The sequence below is a fragment of the Denticeps clupeoides genome, unplaced genomic scaffold (assembly GCF_900700375.1).
Source record: "Denticeps clupeoides unplaced genomic scaffold, fDenClu1.1, whole genome shotgun sequence".
Classification (NCBI taxonomy): domain Eukaryota; kingdom Metazoa; phylum Chordata; class Actinopteri; order Clupeiformes; family Denticipitidae; genus Denticeps; species Denticeps clupeoides.
This window is the reverse complement of record NW_021630097.1, coordinates 99,741-109,952: the sequence shown is the minus strand read 5'-3', so window position 1 is coordinate 109,952 and position 10,212 is coordinate 99,741. Positions and strand designations below refer to the sequence as shown.

Genomic DNA, 10,212 nt, shown 5'->3' with positions numbered 1-10,212 from the left:
ACGAAAATGCCGGAGATTTTGAAGGGCCGGAAGTCTCTGGCATTTATGGGCCGTCAGGATTGGCCACCGGTGTTGAGCCCAGCTGCAGTCAATCCTGACATCTGTATTGTTTGCATTTTTGTTTATTAAAGGATTGTAGTTGTCAGTTATTCGTGATTTGGTGTAAATCACTGTGAGTCAATCTTAAAATATTCAATAGCAATACTAAATTTTAAATACTTTAAATTACAAGATTAATTTAAAAGTACTTTCATATTGAGATCATATGACTGTGATTACTGCAATAAATAATTATTTTATGCATATTATTTACAAGATTCATTGGTGTGTTTTAGTAATTAGCAATTTTACAAGTTCTATTACGAGTTCTACACTCTGTTCAGATGGCCGTTAAAGAGAAAAGCGGTTTAAATCAGAATATTCCGGTCATGGGAAATCTCATTAATCTCATCTCAGTGTGATTTGTTCAGTCAGAGAGCCCACATGTTGTGATAATAAATGAAGATTTAAGGTGTAGTCTAAAACGGGAGATCAATTTCCAATGCTAAAATATTAATGAGTGGTAAATTGACTGATATTTCTGGCATCAAAAAGGTAAAAATGTGGGCTTTGGTTGCTTTCAAAATACAACTGGCCAGAAAAAACACAATGTAATAAAAATCTGCTACTTCCATCTGTTATAAAACACTACTGCGAAAAACAAAAAACCACGTGTTCTAATTAACCCTCAAAATCCCTTTTGTTTTACCATACAATTTCTGTCCATATTTAATTTTGTTCAGCAGCGAAACTGGACTGTCTCCAGACCTTGAGCAGACAAGCACCATTATTTGCCACCTCTGCTGAACAAACGTCATCACGGAGTCCTATTCAAATACCCATTGATAAATTGCAGCGCTTAATTGGCTTAGCCAGCATTGTTTGGGGATGCATTTTCTTGTGAATGCAGAATAATTTTTCCCCTGTTTTCCCCGAGCTCTAACTTTTGGATGAATTGGTTGCAGCACAAAGCCACTGCAGATGCGCCGAGCGTATTCACAGTGAATTAGTTTTTAGCTTAGGTTTCGCTTGTTTGCAATTGTTTACAACAAAGCCTTTGAAAAAAATCACTAAATTACATTGACGGGAATGAAAATCAAATAATAGGCCCATTCATCAGTGAAGTCGGCGCAGTATAATTTCAGCAACATTTTCAAACGCCTGTTAAAGTATGGATCCAAAGTTTGTGGGAAACAGGACACCCAGTTATGCATATGCATCCGATTATTACATTCTAGATCATATAAACCCCCCTATCTGTTCTGTACATTTTATGACACCAAACCTAGTCCTGGAGGGCACCAGCCCTGCACAGCTTAGAACATCAGATGTTCTACCACACCGGATTCAACTCAACAACTGGGTGGTAACAGGTAGAGAGGTACAATCAGGCGTGCTAACCAAACACCACACATGTATATAATAATAGAAAAAATAATATATAATATATTAAAATGTTGCAGCTCACATGTAAATTTAGCTTGAAATTTTTAAAACAGTCTGTATAATCTGCACCGGCCTTGTTGAAATGTACAGGTATAATTCCGTAAGTAGGAAGATGTTTTGACCCCATGTGACATGCAGTTCAGAAGCTCCAACAGTCAGCAAATATCACCTCTCTCATATAACATCCAATCTTTCCTGGCTTAGCTGTACAGCGACCCAGCAAGGGCATTCCCTCGGAACGAGCTGTCTGAATATGAGTTTATGTGCTAGCTGACTTTGTATGAGAGCAGCTAGGATAAACCTGTCTTCATGAAATGACCCCATGCGTCCCCGGTGGCTGCTCATTAAGTTTAGGCTATTGTGGCTTTTTCAACTTTTTTGACAGCTCTTGTGAGATTTGCCTAAGCTATTTTTAGGTTCTTGTTCTGTGGCTGTAGTATGAGTGCTGTCTGCTTGCTTCAGCCGTCGGACCTGATTGGACCTATATTTATGCCAGAAATTGGTAGTACATGTGTAATATGATGAATATATTAAATAAATAAAATAATGTAATAATGAACTTGTGACCCCTTGCCACAAATATATAAAAAGAAAATGACATGGAGACGAAGTCTGCATTTTAAAAATGTTTTTTTTACACTCTCCTGATCATTGCATGTAAGCCTAGTGCATTGGAAATCGGATGTCTTGTAGGGGTAATGAATAGTTATACAATCATGTTGTCACACATTGTGCACAGAAATGTCAGTCTTGCAAAAACAGAAAAAAAAACAGGGATTTCAGGCTAGGCTGCAATAACCCTTGTAAAAAAAGGTGACAGAGAGAATGTTTTTAAAAATTGTCAAACTGTCTTAAAAGCACCACCAACAGGAATCTGATAATCTAATTCTTTATTCAAGTTTTAAAGGGAAGGATTTTTACAGAATCTCTGATTGCTCCAGTTGTCAGAAAAAGGTCACTGGGACATTTCGTGTGAGACCCAGAGCCTAAATGACTGTATTCTACTGGTGTGTTGGGTCCGTCCACACCAAGGAGGCAAAAAATATGTAGAAAGCATGTTAAATCTTGCATCCTTGGTGAATATATGGATCAGGTATCTTTAATCATGTATTTTTTTGCCCATACTTTGTCAACTTTTCCTTCCTAAACAGTGCAAAAGATTGGGACATTTTTTCCAAATGAATGCAAAACTGCTATAATAAATTGATGAGATTGCATCAGATTAACCCATGACTATTGTCCCACTGATAGTGACCAAATGAAGCTGTTAACTATTCAACGCAGCTCCTGAGTGTGTAGTCTGAACCGCACACCATCACAATGTTCATATTTCTGCAATCTGATAGGCCTGAAGAGCAAACAGAACAACCAAGCTGTGTGCCGAACTCACAGCATCTGCCAACATCGGCCATTTTGTTCATTTTGTTGCATTGGACTGAACTAATTCTCTTCAGAGAAGGTCTGGCTGGCAGAAGCCTAATGAATAACACACTTACCTATGAACCAGAAGACCAAAAAAAAAAAAAAAAAAAAACGACAGGTTCAAACCGCATTTACTTCCATTTTGTCCCTGAGTGTCTCCATGGGACTGTCCCTGTAACTACTGATTGTAAGTCACTTTGGATAAGGGTGTCTGATACATTCTGTAAATGTAAATCTGTTTTGGGCGGGGTATTCGGGTGATTTATCACGCACTGTCACACTAATTTAAGTAACCACTGAAGCCACAACCGATCCCACACACATTCTCACCTTCAACCAATATAGGCACACTTCTGGACAATGGATGGAAACCCTACAGCAACACAGGGATAGATATCACGAGACCCGGGAATCCAACCTCTGACCTTGGCAACATTTTTTTTCCATCCCTTTCTTTGTAGCTGTCTGCGGTTTTTGAGGCTTATCACCTCAGTTCGATGACTTTTGTTTGATCGTGGTTTCGAGTGCTGGTTGTCCTTCATGACCCTGTGTCCTGTCTTAATTTCAGCAGGTTATAAACACTGTATGTTGTTTTGAAGGTGCTGAAAGTAACTATAAATTCGTTTTTTCTGCCGATGTGCTAATATTGTGCTAATATTATGTAATAGGTCAGCATCCTCAGAAGCATATTCCCCCTCTGATGGACCAGGGATTCTCCCTTCAACACATAACACAACCTTTACTTTCCACTGCAGCAATAGTTTTCACTTTGGCTCCATCTGGTGTTCAGAATCTATCACTTGTACTGCCTGTCCTCCATTACCGTTCTATTGCTTAGGTCACAGTCCAAAACGCCTGAATTCATTATATTTACATTTACAGCATTGATCACCGATTTATTCACCACGCGCAAACCACCACAATAGCGGCAGGCTTTACTGTTTATGGATTGTAATGCGTGGGTTATGTTTTTGTGTTACCATTATCTAGTTTTATACATAATATTATAGCTCTTGATTCTCATGAGATTCCCCGCTGGTTGCTTAATTTCCACCTCCTGAATAACGTTCTTTCTCTCGGTCAGAGTTCAGCCCTGATACAGTCTCTTGTCTGTCTGAGAATTGCTTTTTTACTTCCCTGTCAATGGATGCCAGTCACCAGCCTGTTCCTTGTCTGGTTTGTCAAGTTTGTCAAGAGCCTTTGTTTGCACTTGCACGCTGACGGACGACTCCTTTTGTTAAAGCTGTGTGGACTATTCAAATCCATCTTCTTCCTCTTTTGCCCACCTCCATCTGGTCAGGCCAGTTTGATAAGTAACAGCACCACTCCTCATACTACCGGCTAAAATCCATGGAAGCCAGTGGCTGACGTGGCAGAGTTGAAAGGATGAACCATCAATTCAGCATCATGGTTCTCTCATAAAGATCAATACAAACAAAAAAAAAAAAAAATGTGTTTGATGCTATCATTTTTAAACTGGTTATTCAGAAGAGACATTAGTTCAACTAAAGCTTTGCAGATATCCAACAGGAAGGAATTATTCTGACAAATGCACACTGTACATAATTTAAAATGCAAGGTGTTAATGAAGGAAACAAAAACATGACAAGTGTCACCGATTGGCAGTGACAAGATCAGGATCTTTTACACTTTTTTACACATTTGTTAAAACACGCTGAAATATTAATGAACAGGGGGCCTTGTTAGGCTCAAGAATGAACACGTCAACTTTGTCAGTCGAATTAAATTTATATTATATGCCACCATACAATATCATTATAGGTGAGAGTTGAATATGGCTCACGTAGTTTGATTTTCCCGTCTTGTTGAGGGTGTCTGGCTGTAGCGTACGTTACTGCTAAAGCCCGAAGGACTAATTACAAGCAACCCAACACCAACACCTGACACCTTTGCTCTTCTCCATGTGTGGGGATGCATTGGCCTCCTCCCATTTTTTTACTCGCTGGGCATTGGAAAAGAAATGTATTTTTGCAAATTGTGAATCGCAGTTTATACAATATAGCTTTTCCGTGAATGCACCCCCTCACCGTGACACACACACACACACACACACACACACACCCTGATCACTGTTACGTCCCGTGGTGATGTGCTGTCTGTGTTCTCTGTTCTCTGTGTTTTCCTTTTTGTAGGAGGAGCCTGTAATTACGGAACTCCTCCCATACCTGGCAACATGCAAAATCAAATGCAACACATTTTAATCTCTATATTCTATTCTATTCTATTCTATTCTGTCTTTCTGCGCGCACTTAGATCTAGTGTGGTTGTAAAGTTGAATCGGAGGGAGTTAATTTCATGTGCACATATTAAACACATACAGGAAACTATACAATAATCTAGTATAACTAGATCAAGACACACGTTAAGTGAGTTTTAACTACGTTTACCAGTAGAAATAATTATTAAATAATTAGTGAATATAGTTCATCCTGTTTGGACGTAAAACTGCAGGCCGACACGTCACACCTCAGGTAACCATCCAGTCCCCCCTGACACGGTGATTTCATGCTCATAATTCACCTACCTTCAGTCCACAGGCACAACTCGTCCTACAGAGAAAATATATTTATTCGTGTTAAATTAGCTGACCTCTGTATTAAAACACACACAGACACACACACACACACACACACACACACACACACCACACACACACACACACACACACACACACATTTCAGGTGGCGGCCGGAACGAATAACATCGACAGGTAAATATGTCTATTTTTCAACAGATACTTGTATTGATGAGTACTTCGAACTTGATGTTTGAAACAGAAGTGCCGTGTGAGGTTATGTAAACGAGCGGTTTAACCACGACGCGTGGACTGGAAGTTGAAACCTGTTCCGGAAAAACAGGTTGGAGGCAAAGAAATCACCTGGCATCAGCGCCTGGTCTCTACACTTTACTCGGCAAGATTGTCGTCGTCACCACCACCACCATCATCATCATCATCACCATCATCACCATCATCACCAGCGCAGGTAAGCCCGAACACGTCGCTTTCGAGTTGACAGAAGTCGACAAATTCGTTCGCGCTGGGACGCCAGCAATAAGAGAGTACCCGAGGGCCGAAACAGCGTGCTTTTTTGGGGTTAAACAGCGTTTGATCGCGCTCATACAGTAACAGTAACCGTGGCAGCGCGCTATATAAAGGATTTAGCCTAGCCACGCATTTTGTTCACATTTAAACCTCAATAAACGTAATGCTAAGCCACGTAACATTACCGAAAGACCTGCGTTTAGAACTGGTTAATTATCTATAGGAACGTAAGGTGTCCAGTTACGCAATGATTTTTTTTTTACTGTAGAGCCGTGGAAAATATAAATGTGCCGTGTTTTTATGAGAGCTTCAGAAAAAAGAAAGTAAAACATGAAATTCAGGTGAGGCGGGTTGCCAGATATCGTTTTTATTCACCTGTGCCGTACGTCCAGCGGAGACCACGTGTACTAGGTTTTCCTTACTTTTGGATCGTGTGCTGTCTTTGTTCTGAACGGGGAACGAGTCGCACTCTGGATTGAAGTTTGCGGAGACACATTTGGCGACACATTTGGCGATCCTGTGGTTCGGCAGCACACAGACTAGGCCGATTAGCCCGATGCCCCATTTATGCAAATCAGGGGTGTGTCTTGAGGCACGCTGGCAATTATATATTTTCACCCCAAACAAAAGTGCAAAATACCCAGTCCTTGATTGACAATTTATTTGTAAAATAAATACGTTGATTAAAATAATCAAACCTGGCAACAACTTACCACACCTGTGATGGGTGTAAAAAAAAAAAAAAAAAGAAAAAAAGATTGGTAGTGGTTGCATAACAGGCACAAATTCATTGGCCTGTCAGAGAATAAAAAAAAAAAAAAAAAAAACCCTCTTCACAGATGGATTCAAACAACACGCAGTCACCAGTGCGTATTCTTGTTACTGGTGGCTCGGGTCTCCTCGGAAAAGCCATAGAGCACGTGGTGACGAAGCAGGGCGGTGCTAGAGATGGAGAGGAGTGGATTTTTCTGTCCTCCAAAGATGCCAATCTTACGTGAGTACAGTACTATCCGCTGTCCCCGACAAAGTATAAAACAACACATTTTGTCGCTGCCAGAAATTCATAGTCTGAAATGTTACTAAAAACCCACACACTGTTACAGGCTGGCCTTTGCTTTCTAGGTTTGTACACTGTGTCCAATTATCTGTATTACTGGGGCAGATGGACCCTTCCCATGCTTTCTGCCCCGCCTGCTATTAGGTGGAGGAGGGAAGGGTGTTGCATTTGAATGTAGCGCTTCTGTTGGCATAACAGGAAGAGCTGGATTTAGTCACACACATATACACACACACACACACACACACACACACGCCTTCCTCTGCAGTCAGTCACACCCAGCTCTCTGTTTTGCAGGCCCCACCATATGTACATTTGTTGAACCATAAATATTTTCTATTAAATTTCTGCTATTGGAAATGTTTCTGTCCACCAAATGCTGACCCAAATGGATTGCACTCTTTGGTTTTAGGGACTTGGCACAAACCCGTGCTATTTTCGAGAAGCACCGGCCAACGCATGTCATCCACTTGGCTGCAAAGGTCGGCGGGCTGTATCTCCACATGAAAGAGAACCTGCAGTTCTGGGTATTACGAATTATAATGAACAATTAACAAAAATTAACAATTTAATTATATCAGCTAATTCCCCCCTCCTTGGATTTGGTTATACTTAAAAATATCTTCAATGGTATGTCAGTCAATAAAATAGATATGGAGTAAATGATGTATATACATTTGTCTTAATTATATTATAAATAGTGTCAGCATGTGAATTAGAGAGAGTTCAAACTTTCTGTATTTTATATTGCAGAGGGACAATATCCGGATCAATGATAATGTTTTGCACACTGCTCACGAAATGAACATCAACAGGGTGGTGTCCTGCCTGTCGAGTTGCATATTTCCTGATAAGACAACTTATCCCATTGACGAGACCATGGTAAGTTTTCTTCAAACATGAAAATGATGGCGAAACAGCACTTCTGAGGCGATGGGATAACCTGATACTTTTCGGGTTTGCCACTCAGTGTCCTGTTTTTAATTGAAGTAACTAGGCAAAGTGAAAACGAATGCGACTATTGTTTGTGGTATAACCTGTAACCTGCAGCATACCTATTTGAGGGCCTTCGGCCCACGTGTCTTTAGCACTCAGCATTTAAAATAAATGAAAATAAAATGATTTAGAAATAGACATTTGCGTTTGAAATGTAAGAATACTGTAATAGTATTTAATGTTTGCATTCGCTCTTGTTGGTATTTTCCTTCATTTGATTCTTGACATCCCTTCTGTTCTCTGGCCTTTCAGCCACCTGCGCCAGACTGTGCTTTTAGAGTCTGTTTGCTCAGTTGCAAATCTTAAAGCGTAGCCATGTGTTAATAATCGGTTACATATTTAAGAAATTTTAAGTAGAACCCCCTCTAGTCCAGTTTTTCCTGTTTCTGCATCTGAACACTCTCCTCTCCTGGAGACAGTGGGGACAACACCATGTGTTGAGGAGAAGGAAGGTCAGATTGGTCAGGGCAAATAAGGAGAGGAATATTTGGTTGGGAGAGTTGAGGAACCTCAGGAACCGGTGTTCAAGCGTAACCAGGACAAAAGAATGAGCTATTATCGTTATTCTTTCTTATCAGATCCACAATGGACCACCACATGAATCTAATTATGGATACTCCTATGCCAAGAGGATGATTGATGTGCAGAACAGGTGAACATTCACAACTGGAACTACATGTTTGTAAAAGGGGGGTGTGTTAAACCGCATATGTTTACAGGGGATATCGTTCGCAATATGGCCGGAAATACACCGCTGTAATCCCCACCAATGTGTTCGGCCCATACGACAACTTCAACAAGGAAAATGGACACGTGCTGTCTGCGCTGATAAACAAGACTCATACTGCGAAAGGTATAATGCATGTGCATAATATGAACAAAGGCACAAATAAACACAGAACTGATGCCATCTGTCATGTTCCTATTCCCTCGTTTCCAGTGGAAGGGTCTCCCCTCCAAGTGTGGGGGTCTGGGAAACCACTGCGGCAGTTCATCTACTCACTGGTACATTATGCTGCATAGACGTTGAGCTGCAATTATTGTATGAAACATGCTATATAAATGATGTTGCTTAATAGAATTGTTATTCATCCCATGTGATAGGACATAGCCCGGCTCATTATTTGGGTTCTGAGGGAGTATGAAGAAGTAAGCCCCATCATTTTGTCAGGTGGGTCAAGACTCCAAGCAGAAACAATGATCCTGGAGTGTTATGATATTAATATATTTTATTTTATACTTTTTGTGGAAGAAACACCTACATAAAACCCCTGCAGAGGATAGTTTATGATCAGTTGATACAGGTCCCACTTTTTGATAAGGGGGATGTTTTGCTTTGTTTAAAAAATCAGAACCACATTTTTTTTCTAATATTGGAATGTGCTGAGATTTATTTTGCTGTAGTAAATATGTACAATATGTCTGCATTTATTGTTACAGTTGGAGAAGATGATGAGATATCAATAAAGGAGGCTGTTGAAAAGATTGCAGAGACCCTGGAGTTTAAGGGGGAAATTGTTGTATCCTTCACAACTGCCTATCACTGCTATAATGCAGTTCTTTTCTGTGTCGTGTGTGGCAAAAATGTCTTTTTACCAATACCAATTTATATAACTGTTACCTTAATCTAATATCAGTACGATACCACCAAATCAGATGGTCAGATAAAAAAGACGGCCAGCAACGCAAAACTGAGGAGCCTCCTCCCAGATTTTGAGTTCACCCCATTTCCCCAAGGTTGGCGCTCACATCCACACACCTTATATTTATATAAGGTGTGCCATACTAATGGCTTTGCACGCAGTTACGTAAAACTCAGATGTCATCACCGTATAACTCTTTCCCTTTTTTTTTAAGCCTTGAAGGAAACCTGTGACTGGTTCTTGAACAACTACGACATCGCCAGAAGATAATGCACCAGCACACCACCGACTGCTGCCAGACTGCATATTTTAATGTTAATTTATTCAGTTGATTTCTTTGTGTTGATTTGCCTTTCGGGATGCATAACATGTTCTTTCTTCTAAACGCTGATCATAGACACGTCTCCTGGTTTTAAAGCCAGTGCTGCTGTTTCCTTGGATTGACAATCATGTATATAATTTCATTTCCTTTTTTTGTAATCTATTATATCTGGGTGTATACAAATCAACATAAATAGTTACAATTTTATATCTGAATGGTGGTT

At 40.2% G+C, this 10,212-nt stretch overlaps 1 protein-coding gene and 1 long non-coding RNA gene across 3 annotated transcripts; one reads left to right on the top strand and one right to left on the bottom strand.

The window, feature by feature from the left end:
• Nucleotides 1-4,686: 4,686 nt before the first annotated feature.
• LOC114783492 (uncharacterized) lies at nucleotides 4,687-6,658 on the bottom strand. Its single transcript, XR_003748500.1, has 3 exons — nucleotides 6,347-6,658; nucleotides 5,453-5,477; nucleotides 4,687-5,093 (listed from the first exon to the last, which is right to left on the bottom strand). It is a non-coding gene; the product is annotated as an uncharacterized LOC114783492 (long non-coding RNA).
• On the top strand, nucleotides 5,469-10,204 carry LOC114783491 (GDP-L-fucose synthase-like). Of its 2 annotated transcripts, XM_028968946.1 has the most exons (12): nucleotides 5,469-5,638; nucleotides 5,787-5,912; nucleotides 6,811-6,965; nucleotides 7,441-7,555; nucleotides 7,782-7,910; nucleotides 8,603-8,676; nucleotides 8,744-8,877; nucleotides 8,965-9,029; nucleotides 9,129-9,195; nucleotides 9,465-9,544; nucleotides 9,662-9,761; nucleotides 9,882-10,204. In XM_028968946.1, the coding sequence occupies exons 3-12, from the start codon at nucleotides 6,811-6,813 to the stop codon at nucleotides 9,935-9,937; spliced, it is 975 nt and encodes a 324-aa protein (XP_028824779.1). In that variant the 5' UTR covers nucleotides 5,469-5,638; nucleotides 5,787-5,912; the 3' UTR covers nucleotides 9,938-10,204. The 2 variants fall into 2 exon arrangements, with proteins under 2 accessions (XP_028824779.1, XP_028824778.1); XM_028968945.1 differs by having other exon boundaries at nucleotides 5,469-5,912.
• The last annotated feature ends 8 nt before the right edge of the window (nucleotides 10,205-10,212 follow it).

Coding starts and splice junctions, on each gene's coding strand:
- LOC114783491 (XM_028968946.1), top strand. CDS start 6,811: ATGGATTCAAACAACACGCAGTCACCAGTGCGTATTCTTGTTACTGGT. Junction 8,677..8,743: donor ATGATTGATGTGCAGAACAG/GTGAACATTCAC, acceptor ATATGTTTACAG/GGGATATCGTTCGCAATATG. Junction 8,878..8,964: donor CAAGACTCATACTGCGAAAG/GTATAATGCATG, acceptor CCTCGTTTCCAG/TGGAAGGGTCTCCCCTCCAA.